Here is an 18,897-nt window from a genome sequence, read left to right as displayed (position 1 = left end):
TCATATCATTCAATATTATTAAACACAAGGTTTACTGCTTTAAATATTTTATTCACTGGAAGAAAATAATTTTACCTTATTTCAGTGGGCTACTACCTTAATTAAAGCCAAGAGATATAAATAATTATTAATGATATGGTAACGTGATACATAATAAGTTTAAAAACGAAAGTAAACAAAATTGGTTTTTTAAGTCCGACCGTAGCCACAATGGCGACCGTTAGGAATGTAATCGCCATAGGGTTCCAATTAGAGTAAATAAAATAATACTACGAAAGGGCCAAAAAGAAAGATGCTTTTAAAAATAACGCTGATAGAAAAGAAAACTTACCCACACATGACCCAGAAGAAGAATCCAGTTCAAAGCCATTTTTACAGCGGCACTCGTGTCCGCCGAAAGTGTTAATGCAGTTTTGAAAGTGATCACACAGGTGCGTGCCTTCGCGGCACTCATCGATATCTACGAACATTAGATGCATCAGTTTAATTTCACTGACTACCAAGTGATGAAGAATTGTATATTACTATACCATATTTGCCGAACAGTGTAAGTACAAAAATGCTTAAATTACCTTATTATTAAGAAATAACGTTTGCACCTTGAGAACGAGTTCTATTTATTATGTCAATGGTTTCTTTTTACTCAATGACTTAAAATGTTGTCGAACCAATTTCTATTAACCTATGAGTGTTTTCTTGCATTGATTCCTGTTTAATATGTGTATAAAAACACTCCAATTTTTTCGGACAATGATGACAATTACATCGGAAAACCGGGTGCCTAACGAATTTTTTACAGATATCTAGACCGAGTAAAATAAGTTCATAAATATACACATACTACATGTATTTTATATACAATATAATACATATATATTATATTCAGTATATTTGTGTAGTATAGCAAAATAAACTACAATTTTTCAGCGATTATCTCGGTAGCTACTTAAAAATCTAGTGACATTTACATTAACATTACAATAATAGTAATTTGAATTATCATACCTTCGCAAGTTGTACCGCCTGGACGTTGTCTTGTTCCTTCTTTGCATTCCTTTTTTCTTAACCTGCCGTGTGATTAAAATTAGATTTTTAGAAAAGGTAAAGATTTGTTAAAATAATAATTCTGCTTATATTCACACACATCTGCATATAATTATTTGGCATTATCTTTTTTTCAGCCCTAGGACCTCCAGTACTGAACCCATAGCAGCCAGCGTCTTCCGACGACTTTGATTAGATCGTCTCAATCGTTTTACACTACACATGCTAGTTTGTGGTCACCGCTCCAGGTCTGTTCTGCGCGCTATGTATACTGCGCACTATCACTACAACTTGTCTAAAAACGTTACAACACTTTGTTTTAAATCATTTGTTACAACATTTAAACATTACAACAATTTGTTTTAAATAATCTTCGCAGGAAAAGCAAAACTAAAAAGTAAGTTTAAATTCTATAGCTTGGTAGCTATTCTATAGCTTGGCTCTGGTAGCTTTTTAGTTTGTTCATGTTGTACCTGCCACATAAATAAAAGCATTCTGTAATAGTTTTTCGTATGGAACAGCCATTCAGTTTACACAACTGGTAATGTTTATTTAGTCCCTTAGGATAAAAAACCTCTCCCTACACTTATGGTTCTCTAGTCCTAAAAGCTCAATTAAACCATGATACAATTATTGGGTACATTACTGCGGTAGTGTGCTGATCTTAGACTTGCAGTTGTATGCTCCAGGTAGATTAATGCACACCTCGTTGCGTCGGCAGACCTCCGAACTCTCCTCGCATTCGTCGATATCTGAAATTTATGAAGTTACAAGTTATTTAATCAAAAAGGCTTGCTACTTGAAGGCTTTGATAAAATAACAATATAGATTAGTATATATTAATATAGCTCGAAGAATAACAATAAAACGACATGTAAATAGCAACATGGTTGATAAAATACACTAATAGGTACATAAGTAGTCACAAAAATAGCAGTACTATTAAAAAGCTAATACCTTCGCAAATTCCAGTAGCAGCGTTGACTTTAAAGCCAGGGGCACATCTCTTAGATACGTGGTCCTGGCAGAAGTAGCTGCCGTGAGTGTTGATGCAGTGCTGAGAGAGACGTTGGCAGTCGTCCAGTCGCTCTTCGCACTCCTCGATGTCTAATCAACATCACATAACGTAACGCAATCATGTTACGATTAAATAGGAAGTTAAATAACACGCAAAATAGCAAGTTTCTCGTCACAATAAAAGGAGAGCTACTTATTTAGTTGCAGGTCCTATTACCAAGTAGGGTAATAATATTCAAATAGTACGAGAAAAATTTCTAACTTACTTTTTTAAGTACAGAAGTTTATCATCTATCTCGGTAAAAGATTTTAATTCTTTAAAATTTCTACATGTCTTGACGATTTCACAGAATACCTTACTTAAAATACCTTCACTAATAAAAATCGTATAAGAAACTTAACTGTTATTCAAATATTTTATGTTTAAATAACCGATATAACCCAGCAAGTTTGCCCAGTTAAAGCGCAAAAGGCAGCTGTTTGGGCTTGGAAATTCCGGAGTGGAAACGACGAACCGGCAAGCACAGGAAAGGACGTGCTCTCGCAAAGTGGACAAATGGTCATGAGGTTGTCGGTAAAGACAGGATTCTGGCTGCTTAGAAGCCCTATCCTGCCTATACTTAGCTGGTTCTAGCCTTTACTTAGCCAGGTTCTAACCAGGCTTATTGGAAATCTCCATAAATGGCTGAAATAATGATGAAATTTTAAATTTATTAAATACCAAGGCACTCATCGTCCGGCCCTGCCCTGAATCCCGGAGGACAGATGTCGTTTTTCGATGTAGGTATAGCCGGAACTTGTGGTGTGGTAGCACCGGGAATAGCTTCCTCGAAAGGCTTGCCAGGTTTGCCAGCACACTTGTACCCGCCTATTGTATTCTCACACAAGTATTTAGGACACGGCGGCCGAGGAAGTTGGCATTCGTTGATGTCTGGAAAGAGATAAAATTATAATTAGAAGTAACAAGAAACTATGATACGGTTTTAGAGAGTAAGGCTTGCTCTAAACGCCATGATGATGTGGAGTACCTTAAAAAATCCATACGATTGGCAGTGAAAATTTTTCCCATAGAAAGAGTACGCGTTCTATTGATAACAGGCTTTCGTGTTAAGGACTGTATTACAGCCAATGGACACTAGTTCGAAAAGGGTTTATATAATTTAAATACACATATTGAAGTCAACACTGTAATGGTAATAAATGTTATGTATAATATAAGAAAGTTGTTTTCTTTGTAACAATATTTAAGACAAAATTAAGCAATTAATTTCATTCTTGTTAAGCTGTTAACTAACATATTAAAAAAAAAAAACAATTTATTGATGTGGATAAAAATCACTCGATACCGGAGGTCATGTAAGAGAATTATTCACTATCCCATGTTTATCACCACTCATTTGAGCTACATAGCTCCGCTTTTCAGATTCCGTTATACAGTAAACCATCTATTCTTGCTATCACTTCCTCTTCTTTAGTTAACTCGTTAGTATTATGAAAAATACACGTGATTTTAACTTACCATCGCACACTTGGTTAAGAACGTTTCGCTTGAAGCCCGCCGGACAGCTAAGACTGACATCCCGTTTCTTAATGGGCACGCACTTGTAGGAGCCCACTGTGTTGTGGCATACGGTGTCTTCTTCAGTGCACAGATCGTCTAGAACCTCTCCACATTCGTTGATATCTATGTAAACCAAAAAAAATCTTTATAAACAAGTGTTGCGAGATAATGGTTGAGGAATTACTTTATAGTCGCATTGACTTACTGAATTATGTGCAACAGTTTTAACATTAGCCAATTATCGCAACTAACTATATTTATTTAAAATAAATATTCCTCAGAAATTAAAAAAAAATCTAAGCTATTCGTGCTACAGATATATTTCAAACATTGTTATCTTTACCCCTTGTAAACTACATTAATACATACATAAGTCATATATTTTACCTTTGCAGGATTTATTATCCGACTGTAGTCTAAATCCTGTACGACATTCACATTTGATTTTTCCGTCATTATCTTTGCAAGCATGTTCACAGGAATCTTTCTTGCACTTCTCTTTTTTCTCTTCTTGTTTCTTCTCTGTTGTAGTTTCTATTTTCTTCTCTGTGGTTGTTTGAGTAGTGGATTCCGGTTCTTGTGCTGCTACCTATACAATAACAATTGATTAATATCTATTTATAATCTGGCTATAATAAACCTCCGAAATTAATTGCTCTATTGCTGCATTAAAGACATTGTTAAAGCTACAACAAAAAGAAATTCCTCCGAGTTTGTTCAGGGCTTTTCTCAGATCAGGGCGTGTTTGAAACTCTTACAGCTTTTAAAATTGGCAAACAGAAAATGAATTTTTGAAAAAAAAAAGAGTTGTTAAGTTACAATAGGAATAATTACAATTTTATTTACACAACAAAAAAGTGTTCTATTGGTATCAATTATTTTTTTATAAATTATTATATGGAAGTATTATTTCTTGAGCATCGTCTTTGTTATTAATTCACTAATTAAATTAAATGTGCGTAAAAGGTTATGTTTATTTTCAATTAAAATCACACCACATGTATTGTTATTTCTAAAAAGACTGTTAAACGAGTGCTTAAAATTCTATTCACATTTATTGACTAAATAAAGAGGGGGCGCTTAAAACCGGCTATTCACGGATAATCCTGGCGGTATATGGTTTCCGTATATTTAGTTTAACTAACACGGCGATTCTAAATCTATTTTGTCATCAGGGTTAAATTTCGTATCGACAAGATTTTAAATTTCGTTACTTTAAGCCTACAGCTATTATCAATTTAGAGTATGATGACAAATAATCATTAACTATATATTGTCTCAAAAAATATAGTAATTTAGATAAAATGATATCCTTACAACATATTTCCCTGATACCAAACCTGATGAATAGGTTTGTAAGGATACTATAAACTATTAATACTAACAGTAAATTACACACGTAACTTGAGTATATGAAAAATAAACAACTGAAATAATAAAGTTTGACAAAGCAATTACAAAAACATTTTGTTAATATCAGACAATATAAAATTTATGGCCAACGAAAAAGAAAATTCTGCAGAGACCTGTAAAATATAACAAAGAGGATAAAATAATATATTATATCGATTATTGAAACTGCACATTTAACAGTTGGGTTTTAACTTTGACGCATTTGATATTTTACGCAAATTTACATTGTCGTCAACTGCATCGGTTAGTATTTATAAACAAGAATATTAATTCATTTATTTTTTATTTAATCAATAAATAAACTGATCAATCAAATCTGATACAAATTTTGCCGGAACAGCTCCTTTAATATAAAATTGCCTGACTATAGCAGCGGTGTCAATAATATTGTGATGTAAAGCAGCATGTTTGTACTGTAGCCGTCTAATTTAATTATTTATAAATCCAAGGAGTGATTTAATTAGGTGTGAAGCAGCATGTTTGTAATGTCGCCGTCTAAATTAATTATTTATAAATATAAAGGTTGATAAATCCAAAGGATGATTTTAATTAGGTGTAATACAAAAATGCCGGTATTTTGACAAAAATATCGGTTTTTAATAACGGACAAAAATCTTCCGGGATTCCGGTAAGTCCTAATTACGATGTAATACTTATTATACACTTACTAAGCAGCATTGATAAAAGGCATTCTTCCGAAGCGTTGTCTGAGGGCTCATGCCTTCTTCAGCCGGACCTCCGCATGCTTCCGCACCTTGGGACTCACCAGACCATTTACCGAAGGAACATTCTTCGCAACAGGTCTGAAAATGAATACATATTTTTATAAATGCCGTTGAACTAGAGTTGCTTGTAGATTTTCGTTTGTTGAAATTGGAAAACTTTACATGTATTCTTTCGCAAGAAGTCATCTTAATAGTTACAACAACGGTGATGATTCTTGGTTAAACTGTGCAGTTTATGTTTTCTTTTCGCTCCTGCTGACTCTTGGGCTAATTAGACGTACTATTCTCAAGACAGCGAAGCCTTATATGGCTATACAATGCATAAGACCTCCAAATAACATAATGGAGAGGTATTCCGCTTACCATCAGAAGATCGCTTAATTTGTCGTGTCAATATATGTATCAAATAATTTTAAAATTTTTAATTATTATCTGCAAAAATGTCTCTCTAAATATTCAGAAACTGGTCATTTGTCAAATCAGGATACTGTACCTGCTAAATGCTCTCTCTGGTAAGAAGAATCATTAGACTATAACTGGAAGAGGCAAGAAGTTATAAATACTTATAATTTTCAACATTACATACCAGTGTGAGTAGTATATGTAATATGGAGATTGTATATTTAAAATTACACACACATTCGTTTTACTAGATTTTTATCATATAGGCTAATTTAAACCGAGCAAAAAATATAGAAATGGATAAATACCCGTTTCATCACACATCACCGAAGGGAAAATTTGGGCGATGAACAATAAGTGGAATGGTCTATTTAATGAAAATATTATTATAGGTTAAGTTAGGTTTGTTTTTGGACTTACACGGGGTACGTGTGAAAACGTTCCTGTGACCCCGTCATAGAGCGATGATGGTGGAACATAGTGAACATTTTACTGTACAAGTCCGACATAACTTAATGCTATTTTCACCCACGTAAGATAAAAATAAGGATTTATTTTTACTGTCATTATTAACCCCAATGGCAAAAAAGCTAAATTATTATTTGTATATAACGATATTGTCAAAATATTATTTCTCTGTTGGTTAAATAGTCAGCGCTATAATATCAGATCATGTTACGTTATATCGAATTTTTAATTGCTGTTGAAATTAAATAAATTTCATATTCACATGCTACACTCAATGGATATTGACTTACCTTCCCAATATCCGTTTTAGGCAGAGAGCATTGTTTCTTTTGTGCCATTTTCATTCCAGCTGTGCAATCATCTTTCTCTCTAAAACAAAATGTTAAATATGTATCATTACATTATTTTAAAACTGTTTCAATGTAATGTTTACAGTCTATATAAAAGATTTCCACCTATGTACTGACTCATTCCGATGTCTATTTAACCATAAAACTTAAAATATTTTACAAATCAACAACTATTGGACAAAAAAATCGATAATGTTAACTGAAAGTTTTGAGATTCTTCATTCTTTTTTAATAAAATATCTGTACATTTCTCTTTTAAACAAAATATTTGACATAAATTTTGTTCATCGGTTTATAAACCCTTAGAAATTATGTTTTTTTTAAATATAATACCTTTGGACTACTGATATTTTATCCGTAAACTCGTTAAATGTAATTGCATATAGATTCGAGCAGTGGTAGATCAACGTTAGGGAATTGAGACTTACGATTGTGGGTCGCAGGTTGGATTCTCGGGATACAATTTTATATAATTCATACCTTGTGTATAAATTTTTAAGGGTTTGAACATGGGCAACAAGATCCTCTGCATACCATAATACCACACCTGCCTACCAACTGTGGCGGTTTTGTATATCACCCACAGACATCTTTGCGGAGGCCTATGCCTTACAGTCAGAGTCTATGGGCTTAAAGGACGACAACGACGAATATTAGTTTTTATAATTAATGCGATATAAGAACGACTAAGACGTTGGTCGAATCGTCTTTTTTTAATAATAAAAACATATAAAATAAAATGTGTGCGGTCATAATGGCATTACATGAACGGCTAGAAACTGTTTTTTTTAGCCGTTGCGTTCTTTTGGTGTATCGCCATGTTAAATAAATTTCACACTAGAGAAAATCTGCCTATCAAATTTTACCTAATAATTTATAACATTTTAGGGTTCCAAGCGCTAATGCTCTCTAAAGTGTTAGCAATATTAGCATAATAGTTTTCGCGATAATTCGATAACAGCAACCGAAAGAGCCTAGATTTTGTCATTTCGGGAACCCCTGGATCGGAATTCTAAAGCGTATTGAGTGACAATTAAAATGGAGGTGTTAGGAGTCTTTGCGCGAAACCTGACAGTCTCATCTAGTTAAATATCTAATATAAGTTATATATATATATATATATATATATATATTATATAGTTATATATATATATATATATATGTATATATATATATATATATATATATATATATATATATATATAATTTAAGTGAAAAGATGCTGTTATAAGAGAGTTCAATCAGTTTCTAGTTTCTACCAAAACGGGGACCTCTGGCTTTGTTTTGATGACGTACACAAGCGGTCACTGTAAATTATCCTATGCGGATAATAATATTTATAAATGAGCCACGACCTCTAAAGATTCCCTTGAACATAGCTATTGTATAATCTTGTTAATGTCAGATCAAGACCTCTTTGAAACTCCTCGTAGCTTGATGTTGAAAGATGTCATTACTGAGGAGCTAAACTAATTTGTTTATTTATTGTGCATCAAAGGGACATAAAAAAATCAGATAATATAGGAAAAAATGTTAGTACACAGAGTGGTTTCGAAATACCTCCTATCAAAACTATCCTGTTTACTTAATTTTTGTACTTAATTTCAAGCAACAACTCAATAGTTGTTTCTAGAGTACAACCAATGATGTACTTGGTTGAGAAGGAAGGGTCATCAATATAATTCTAGTTTCTATCAAATTAGGCCAAAATTCAAACTATTCCCTTCTGGTATTCTTATCTCTCAGGTCTTACACAAGTGACCACTGTGAGTGATTGAAAGTGAATTAAAATAATAGAGGTTTAAATTTAGCGGATAGAGCTCAGCTACAAACCAGATTTCTTACAGCTCTCCGTGAATTAAAGCAAGCGGAATTGTCAATGAAAAAAGAAATAACAGAATATAACAAGATACTAGATAAAAATACAGAGCTATTAAATGTTTGTGTAAAAAGTGACCAAGTAATAACAACTCACACGAACTGTGCTTCACAGCAACTCTTTGCTGCAGCAAGACACGTGCTCTCCAATTCTGGCTCCAAGTCTTCGGGTGTACTTACACCTGAACAGGCATCCGATGAGGACATCCCAATCGCCTGGTATTGGCCGTGTGTGCAGCATGTCTCCGTTGCTTCTAACGTTTCCTCAGATGAAATACCTGTTAGTGATATAAAACAAATAATAAATTTTTAGACTAAACAAATTTACATCGACTCATATATACAATATTACAAAAATAAAAGATGAATAAAAAACAATAAGTACGTTGGTTGTATTCATATCATATACATACTGTTTACAGATTTTACTCTATTTTACTCTATTATCTATTTCCAATCAAAATGTTTTTATTCACAAGTACTAAAGCACTCAAGCACGCTAACAGCGCCACGTAATATAATGTGTAAACATCCGAATTTAAATACTTTTTTCTTTAACTTTTACACTTATTTACAATTATCGCGTATAACTTAATAAAAAGTAAAAGAAAATGTTAAAAGTTTCAAAGTATTCATAGAGGTAAATTTTAAGTATAAAATTGCGGACCTCCTACTATTCTAAGATATTCGTTGGAAAAGACCGTTTCATTTTATTATGCGGGCCGTAGGTGATCCGTTGAAGTGGTCAAACGAATTAATGAATTATGCGAACGACTCGACTCAGTAACCAACGATGCAATTGTTTCATCTTTTGTTACGTAGATTAACAATTCTTTGCATATCACGTATATACATGAAATATAAAGCTCCAATTTTTTGAATAGCAGAATTTACGAAACATCGAAGGTGATGAAGATGTATTCCTGCGAGATTTTATTTTTGTTAACAAGCAGCAGAGTGCAGAAATTATGTTTTAGCTAAATATAGTAGCGTGCGCGCTTTCAGATTGTTTTTAAAATTCTTTGATTGTTTTAAATGTACAAGTGAAGGTTTTATTTTTTCATTTAAATATCAAGTATTTTGGCGTCAAATAATGATACAGTAGCCTTATTAAACATTTCAACTAATTATAAAATTTTATACTTCTCTATCCCTATAAGTCTTTATAACAATCATACAAAAATTTTATATTTTACGTAATATTTTTGGTACTAGTTTATTTGAATTTTTGTAGCATATTCTACCAAAACTATTTACCAGAAATTTAAACACGCCATAAAACATAAATATATTTCCGAAATTATTCGGAATAAAAAAGTTCGCTCTTAACTTCTAAAAGTTGTTGATTTTTTAAAATGCTACCAAGCACCAGTGCCAACAAAGGTCCGCGGCTTAACGTCAATTATTCCGTCGTGAAATTTACACTGCGGATTTATTTTGAAATTATAAGCTTTTGCTTCTAGAACTAAATTAATATTTCTATTAAAGTCAATTTATATTAATAATACGAACGATTTTGCAAACAAACTATCCATTTAAATATGATAAAGAGAACTTCGAAAATAAATATTTAATGACATTGCAGATCAGTGATAATTGTACCTTAAGTTTCATGAATTAATAAAAATAATAAAAATACACCATTTTCCGAAAATAATAAAAAAATATTTTCGTTACATTCATTTCTTTTTTATTTACATTTAAAAAGCATATTGTTAATAAATCTCACAAAAGCTAACTGCTAGTTTACAGCATTATCGTTGTTTCGTGTGAAAATCATTCGTTACCACAAATATAATTATTGTGTATATATATACCTAAATAATTATTGCTTCACCGCTGTAATGTTTAGCTCATTTGCTGTCAATTAACGTATGATACACGCTATCCAAAAATTAATAGTTTCGGAAATAATAGGTTAAAACGTAATGATAAATTATTAAAAAAAAGAGTTTAAAAACTATTCCAAATTACATTTAATTATTGTTTAATATCTGCCGCTGCAAACCTTGTATTGCTAGAAGTTATTGATATACTATAATAAAATTTCACAGTCATCACTTTATACAAGGATGTTAGGAATAGGTGTAAAAGCTTTAAAGCTTTTTGCTTACAAATGAGCTTTATATTCACCCCTTTAAGGCTATTACACCTATAGCCAATCACTCTGTATTATATTTGTATCTGTGCTTGAAATATCTTGTATTATAAATAGGGCGTATCACTATTGTCGTACGCCCTATTTATATTACTAGTTACGTTATAACGTAAACAACCAATTTGTTCTATAAACTTATACAACAAAAATATATTAGGGTCCAATAAGTTAGGGCACAGGGCCATGTATCATGATGGGGAAGTAATGTTATATAAGTGTATTATAATATCTTACTCTTAAAAGAACCTTCTACAATGATATGGGTATCTTGTATGTAATATTATGCACGCTAAAACCGTAATTATAATATTTGAAAAATATAACTAACACTCATTAATTCAAAACTCGCTTAACCACTTCAGTAACGACCTCTTCAAACTACAGCTCACACATAAAAATGTTTGTGGTCACAATGTTCTCAAAAATATTCATAAAAATTTCTTCTGCAAATTAATTTTTACTTTAATATTTAGTCATTTTATCAAAAATACATGGCTTGTAATATAGAACTTAACAGAATAAATATTCACATTTTTAAAAATTTACAAAAAATTAATAATTTTAAAATAAACATACATTCGAGCACACAGATGTATATATAAGATGTATTCATATAAATAGCTGTCTCAATAGACTTTGCATTGTAAGTTTTAAGTACTTTATTCTATTACATTAAATAATAATAATTAAATATGGTATAAATCGATTAATTTTGTGATGCAGACTGAACGATACAGTTAGTGAACAATGCACCTGAAAATGTAAATTTCCAACGCGTAACTGCCAAACACACAAAGTTCACAACGCACTGTCAAATGTGCCAGGCCTCAATAGTCAATATATATCGTAAATTTATAGTTGATCCATCTTCAAGTATTTACGTAATTTGGAATGTTTTTTTTTTCTTAGAATTTTCAATAAAGTAATAGATACTTTATAAAAGATGAATAAAATTAATAGTCTTTCTCAAGTTATGGTGTCACCAAAGGTAATGGATATTCATTTTGGAAGGATTGATTGTATAGATAATTTGTAAGCAAATAAGCTGTATTCGCTGTTTTATAGCTTTCACTATTTCCAATCAACCAGCATATACATTTGCTTAAATTAATTAATCGAATTTTAAATTGTCTCTAGAGGTTGATGTCCTTGGTTGATGATTAGTTTTACTTTTTCGCACTTTTCATAGAGTTATGTAAATATACCAATGATTCGGAATAGAACGAAATATATTTTAGTGTAGATGAAGCTACAATCCAACTGGAGTGAAATAAATAAGTAGAGCCGGCTTATCCACAAACCTCACGTGTTGGAGGCGATATTTTTCAAATCCGATAGCAACCAATCGAATCGTTAATCGGATCAATCGAAATGTTAAGTCCGTATCAAATGACAATCCAAGTGTGGATCCAACAAACTACAATTCATACAAACCTAAAGTGAAGTTATGAATGCCAAAGGCCATGTACGGAAATTATCAGAAAAAAACTTTTTAGTGTGCGCGGATTTGGACGTAAATTATTTAATATAGATTAGCGTGTTTCTGATTTAAGTGTATTATCAAATTGGGAAACAATTATAGAAATAGTATAAGATAGCGATTCTCGACATAAGATTTTCTTTCAGCATAAGGTTCTCAAAGCGAAATATCAATTTGTTGGAAAAAAAAATTATCTATCGACGTGAACTTTTAAAACGAACTTTTTCAGGTAGGCCTAGCGTAGGTTGATTAATTAAAAATAGGAGTGAACGAAAATTGAAACGCTGGAAGAGAACCTCTCTTCAATATAATGAGTAGACCTCGTCTCATTTCGCTACTACGGGAATACAAACACCGTATAAATTAATGTTTCAGTTATTTTTAAAGCGTACTTTAATTAAATTACTATTTTAATGACATAATTAATGCGTGTGTACTCGATACGTGTTTATATAGTGGAATAATACTTCGTCGTATGAACCAGGCCACACAGAAATTTATTTTAAAAAATATATTTCATCTAAAAAAAGGTAAAGTCTCGTATAATATTCATACATCTGCATGAACGTGTCGCTTCATATGACTTTTAGCTGACCTCGTGAACCAATAGTCCATTACCAAAATATTTGTAAAACCCTAAACTAGCAACGGCCAGCAATTTGAAGAAAAAGATAAAACATATATTCCACACTGTTCCATAAAAGTTGTTCTTCGTGGATAAGACAAAAACTATGCATTGCATGCGAATGAAAGATGATGTTTTCGCAAGCATGTCAAAAAAAAACCTAGCTTTGTCATTTTTTGAAAATAAATATCTTCTCCGTCTACGTCCTAACAATACGATAAAAATAACAATGTGATAACAGCGAAATAAAATATGTCTATAATACCGACCCAGTTTCTTGAAGACGATAATGAGGCACAATATAGTAGTCCTTGGCGGTATAAACGCATCTGCACGAGTGAGTCTCCTTATCGTAAAAATGTAGAATTACATATAGTAATGGGACATGCAAGACGTCCACGTTGTATACAGGCCTGTTAGTTATCAATTAGTGTCAAAAATCAAAGGTTTCAGAAGTAGTAATGTAATAATAATATAATATAAAAAAATGGAAATTCGGATTACTACATATTAACATTAATTATTGTTTATTATCTGTGCTTTTAGCTAGACTTTATACCGCCTGAAGTTATTGGCTTGTCGCATTCCAAAACAAAAAATAAATTAATGTAACATGTTTCAGAATTATCACTTTTACAAATTAATACAGTGATTGAAAATAAAGCATAAAACCTTTTTTCTGACAAATAAACTACACATTCACCCCTTTATAGCTTTTACACCTCTAGCCAATGACCCAGTATAATACATCTATGTGTTATAGTGTTATGTTAACTTGGATTTTGAATTACAAAATCTAGCGCGCCATCGCACTTAGTGTTGACGTTTCGGGTCATAAAAAGGAAGGTTTCATAATCTAGTTAATTTGTCTAAACGACCCATAGCTGGAAAGCCGCATAATGATTTAGAGAGTTTAGATGCCGCAGTCTATACATGGATAGCTCTTTATCAAAACATGTCAACGTCAATATAATCCTCCCCCATAAATGTCCAATAGGACCGGTTGAAAGCGACATCTCCTCCTTGTGCATCAAAGAATTAATGTTTTTAGCTTCATAGTATATATAAACTTAATGAAAGATTCTAAATTTGTTTCATGATTATTACTTTTAATATATTAAATAGACTATGAAGTAAACGTAAGTATATATGCACATTTGTATATTAGTTTAACTCCATTGACTATATAATCACGGACCCTTCCGCTCCGTGAACTCAGGTCCGATGAAGCTGCAAAAACCCTCGGGCTAACAGCAACAGCGTCAACAGAGAATAAGTGACCATATAATATGATTTTCGACTTCATCATGGTCACTAATAAATCAACGTCAAGCTGCCATCTGGTAGTTTTTGAAATTAGGTGGTATTCTAGAATAGGTTATCGCCTAGAGTAATACCCCTGTCATTTTATTACATATATCTATGTATATATTACGAATGTATATGTCTATAAATGTATGTGTGTGTATATATATATTACGTGTTTTTTTTTAATTTATTGCAATTAAAAAGTAAATTTATTTCTTGTAACCTGTAACGTTCCTTTTGTTAATATACCCTATAACACTTTTCGTTTTATTTGATCTTTCATGTTAGCTTGAATTAAGTTCCGTAAACACCTGACAATAATTCATATTGGTTAGGTTTCGTTTTGAAAAAAAATGCAATTAAAATTAATACTTAAAATAACTTTGATCAATCCTTTTACTACACGGTGTAGATTAATTTAATATATTTTCTTAGTTTACCGCATTTAATTTTTCTACTTGACACATATTTAGAAGATAACGGGCATATATATTTAAAAATAATAAAAATAATTCACATTTAACTTGCCGTAGTAAAGTGCTCGTAAAAACTCGGTACTTAATGACTCATAATTTGTTTACCAAGCGCCTTATGTTCTCGGAGGTTACGGGAACAAGAATTGAGAACAAAAGCCACTACTACTCTTTGTTATAAAAAATAAGTGAGTGTGCGTGAGATTTTTAGTCTATGTATTTTATTTTCTGGGCAACACTCGGAAAATTAAGAAACTTTTCTTGTCATCCAATATCCCTCGGTGACTAAAGACGAAAGTATACAACTAATGTGTGTTATGGACAGAAACATGTTATCTCACTTTGAAATCTCTCCAGCTCATGCCCGCCAACGATCCGTGAAAAAGCTTTGTTAGGATTACATTGCGAGGTCGAATCAAGAATTTATAGAAGATCCGTTGATAAACGATAATAATCGACATAGCACAGCGAATTGGTAACTGGAAGTGACAGTGGGCAGGCCGTAGAACAGATAGCCGTTGGGGCTTCAAAGTTCTGGATTCCTAGTGCCGCTCACGGACAGACAACCTTGTTAAGGCTGTCGAGAGACTACCGGTCCTACTGGAAATCTTTAGAGACGCCTATATCCAACGGCTGAAATGGAGTTCACATTAACCAGTAAAAGCAAACCTTTCATGAAATACAGACATCTCTTTGGTCGGTTTTAAAACTTCACTTATATAAGCCAGACACCATCCAGCGTGTTGGGACTCCACCCACAAGGACACCTTTTCAAAATCATCGAAAAAAGCTGGGCGTTGGTTGCTTTTACCCGGTTTTATTAGAAATGTATGGGACATATTAATGGCTATGGTGATTTTGACTAAAAATCTGCTATGAAATAAAAAAATCATGTTTTAACATCACTTCTACGTAATTATTAAAGCGAATGCCGCACTTGTAATCTTTATTTTATTTATTATTATTGAAGCTATCAAGTTGTCTTAATCGCCAGCTAACATTTACGACCTTAAATCATTTTGTTAGTGTGTCGAGTGTACACAGATAACGTAATTAGTTCTTAGAGTTAAACACATTAACGAATGTATAAACATCTTCACAACAGTGCAAAATATTATCTATACTTAGAATTTATCCTAGCTAACTCGTTGATATCATTTCATAGAATAATGCAGCACATAATTACATTTAGTCATCCCTACCGTTTTTAACACAAAGTATCAAAAATTTTAGATATTGGATGTAGAATTATTAACATCGTCATAATGGAAGAATTCCCTAATGACTGCTCAACATTTTATTCCCATACAAATTATGGAGTAAATTAAAACATCGGTGCCTACGGACATTACATCCTAAAGCATCGAAGCATTACATGTAAATATATTGCAGTATATGGAATAAAAGATTGACTACGGTAAAATAACTTTTGACAGTACGAAGTCAGCCAAAATAACTAGTTTATTAATAATCGTTTGAAAAAATACATTTAAATTTTAATTCCACTTCTTTAACAAAAATTAAATCAACCAGAATTATAAACTTCAAAACAGCGAATAGTCATAAATTATAAATCTTAATTCTAGAAATTAACTGTACCGGCTTAATTCAGCCCGTTTTCGCGTCTTCATTGTTCTTGACCTCACCTTGAATTATAAAGGCCCATTTGCTAACCCGGGGTTGCAAACGGCGTGTCCAAAGCCACATGCATGCATAATTTCAATCAACATCATTTTACACGTCAAACGCACAGCACAAAAATAATGGGATGTCTTTCCACCGTCAATCATATGAACTAGTCCTGTTAGTATAAAAGTACCAAAACATAAAATAAATTAGGTGAGACATTTTTTTTTAATATACAAATCATATAATTTATAATTATAAACAGCCAGTGTGAATTTATGCACAAAAGCTATTTAAGGTATTATTTAGATCTCACAAGTAAACCCGACTATACATAATATGTTAATTAAGACATCAAGTTATTTGAAATTTAAAAATAAGAGGTAAATTCTGCACTGGATATGATGTATATGATGCTAATTTTATAAAACGTGCAAAATAGTGTACAGCGATTTTAATTTACCGCCAAATAAATTATGATCAAGTACTTTTTTATTTCCTCCATAAAACTGCTTCGAATTTGAGGATGTAAAAATATCTGAAATCTAATTACTTTCGAATGAAGTGGATGTTAGAAAGCCACAGCCACTGGTATTTAAAAGTAAATTGCTTATTTGACGTTTAATTTTACGTAAAATTTGAAGCATTGATAATTTTAAATGAATAAAAAATCGAAGAGATGTGATTTAAATTATTTAAAGTTATCTTAATAATTTACTATATACGTAATTATATTTTCCACTTTTAAAATTTCTGTCCGACTATTTAGTATTGGATAAAACGTATGCACAAAAAGTTACAAACAAGAAAGGTCGATGACATTATTATAGACAAATATAGATTAGAACCATGAAAATATACCTAAAGATTAAAACTCACACATACAGTTGACCGGCTTACATTAATTGGTTTCATTGTCAGCGCAATAGGTTCTTCATTATCAACTGTTTGTCTTTAATAACTCATCATTATTTTTAAGAAGGTCATTGAGCAGCGTGTGTTGCCGGTGATGACCTAAGGATTCGAAACTTGGTCGCTAACAATGGGCCTTATAAGAAGAGAAGAGATCCAATCAGAAATCAAATCCACTGAAGAACATATACAATCCGGTAGACGCAACGTGTGTAGCTACCCTACAAGGTGGACCTCTAGTTGTCCATGTACTATTTCTTTAATATTCTTAGTTTTATGCATCTATATATTTCTTTAATTACATATGCAATTAATAGTGTTAAATAAAAACATAAATCTAACCAGTTTTTTTTACCTGCTACACTTATTAATCTCTGCATTTTACGACATGTTAAATAACAGAAAATGCCTTCTTAAGTTCGCCCCTATACATATGATAAGAAGTATTGATAAATAATTAATAAATTAGATATAGCTCTGCCCCATCTCCGTATTTAATGTACCATGAACCACCTCCTCCTGGAGTTCAACGCTAGTCAATTTAAATATTACAACTCGCGAATCAAGGATAACCAGAAATTACCCAACCTCTTTAAGCACGCAGCATTGGCAAATTTATGTACTTAGGCTTTCATAGACCTCTCCGTTGTCCTGTCATCAAATCGCAATGTTTCATCAATTATTCTAATTTTGAAATAAAATTTTACTTTTATATAATTTTTCACGAAGAATTTCATATAACAACAGAGTAATCCTATAACAAAAGAGTATCATTAATAATAATGAATAAATATTTCTAATAAATGGCCTTTTTAATTCCACGTGTTATTTTATATTCTAATTTTATTTTAGTAATGGTAGTTAATAAGTTTTTGGAGCTGGTTAAACATTTTTTTTTTAATTATCGTGAATCCCCCTCGGATATAAGCGTCCTAGATCCTTCCAGATTTGTCTGTCCCTGTTGGTCCTTATCCTGTTTGTGCCAGCATTGGTTGATAAATATCAACCCGGAATAACGATTTAATATTGTTGTTGTTTCAGTTAACTTTTTGAGTTTGTTTACCTCAATTAATTTCTTTAAGATTATTTTACCATTATTTTTTATATTTTTGTAGTATATTCCTTGACTTCACTAAGCTACTTTTTTCCTCACAGATCTAATAAACGAGCCGGAATTTCGATGTGAACTTATCGAACATAAGAAGCATTAACTAAAAATAAATATAATCATTGTTTAAAATCTGTAATGATATATTTCAATGAGTTTTGGTTTATCACATACAGTTACCGGATTGTGTTAAGCATGACAACTTTTATTTCAACACCATTAGTAGTGTATATAGACAATACTATACTCGACTAGTTATATAAAACGCTAATTAACTTTCTTTAAGACCACTGTACATGCAGCTCCTCAGAACACATTAGGCATAAGCTAAATCTTAAACGAATCGTTT

General features: G+C 31.9%; 1 protein-coding gene across 1 annotated transcript in view; it reads right to left on the bottom strand.

Annotated features, from left to right (window-relative positions):
* LOC137925211 (fibrillin-2-like) overlaps positions 1-18,897 on the bottom strand; it is a 33,729-nt gene that overhangs the window by 13,743 nt on the left and 1,089 nt on the right. The window contains exons 2-11 of the mRNA XM_068768618.1: positions 8,956-9,136; positions 6,921-6,999; positions 5,704-5,838; positions 4,010-4,211; positions 3,581-3,745; positions 2,783-2,992; positions 2,002-2,151; positions 1,691-1,796; positions 1,006-1,067; positions 332-460 (exon numbers count right to left, since the gene is read on the bottom strand). Coding sequence (XP_068624719.1) covers positions 332-460; positions 1,006-1,067; positions 1,691-1,796; positions 2,002-2,151; positions 2,783-2,992; positions 3,581-3,745; positions 4,010-4,211; positions 5,704-5,838; positions 6,921-6,999; positions 8,956-9,136 — 1,419 coding nt within the window. The remainder of the gene's footprint in view (positions 1-331; positions 461-1,005; positions 1,068-1,690; positions 1,797-2,001; positions 2,152-2,782; positions 2,993-3,580; positions 3,746-4,009; positions 4,212-5,703; positions 5,839-6,920; positions 7,000-8,955; positions 9,137-18,897) is intronic.

Source organism: Battus philenor, unplaced genomic scaffold, assembly GCF_028537555.1.
Source record: "Battus philenor isolate CCGP_79_NKW_IND1 unplaced genomic scaffold, ilBatPhil1.0.hap1 SCAF_26, whole genome shotgun sequence".
Classification (NCBI taxonomy): domain Eukaryota; kingdom Metazoa; phylum Arthropoda; class Insecta; order Lepidoptera; family Papilionidae; genus Battus; species Battus philenor.
Note: the sequence above shows the minus strand (reverse complement) of the source record. Positions and strands in the feature narration are given on the sequence as shown.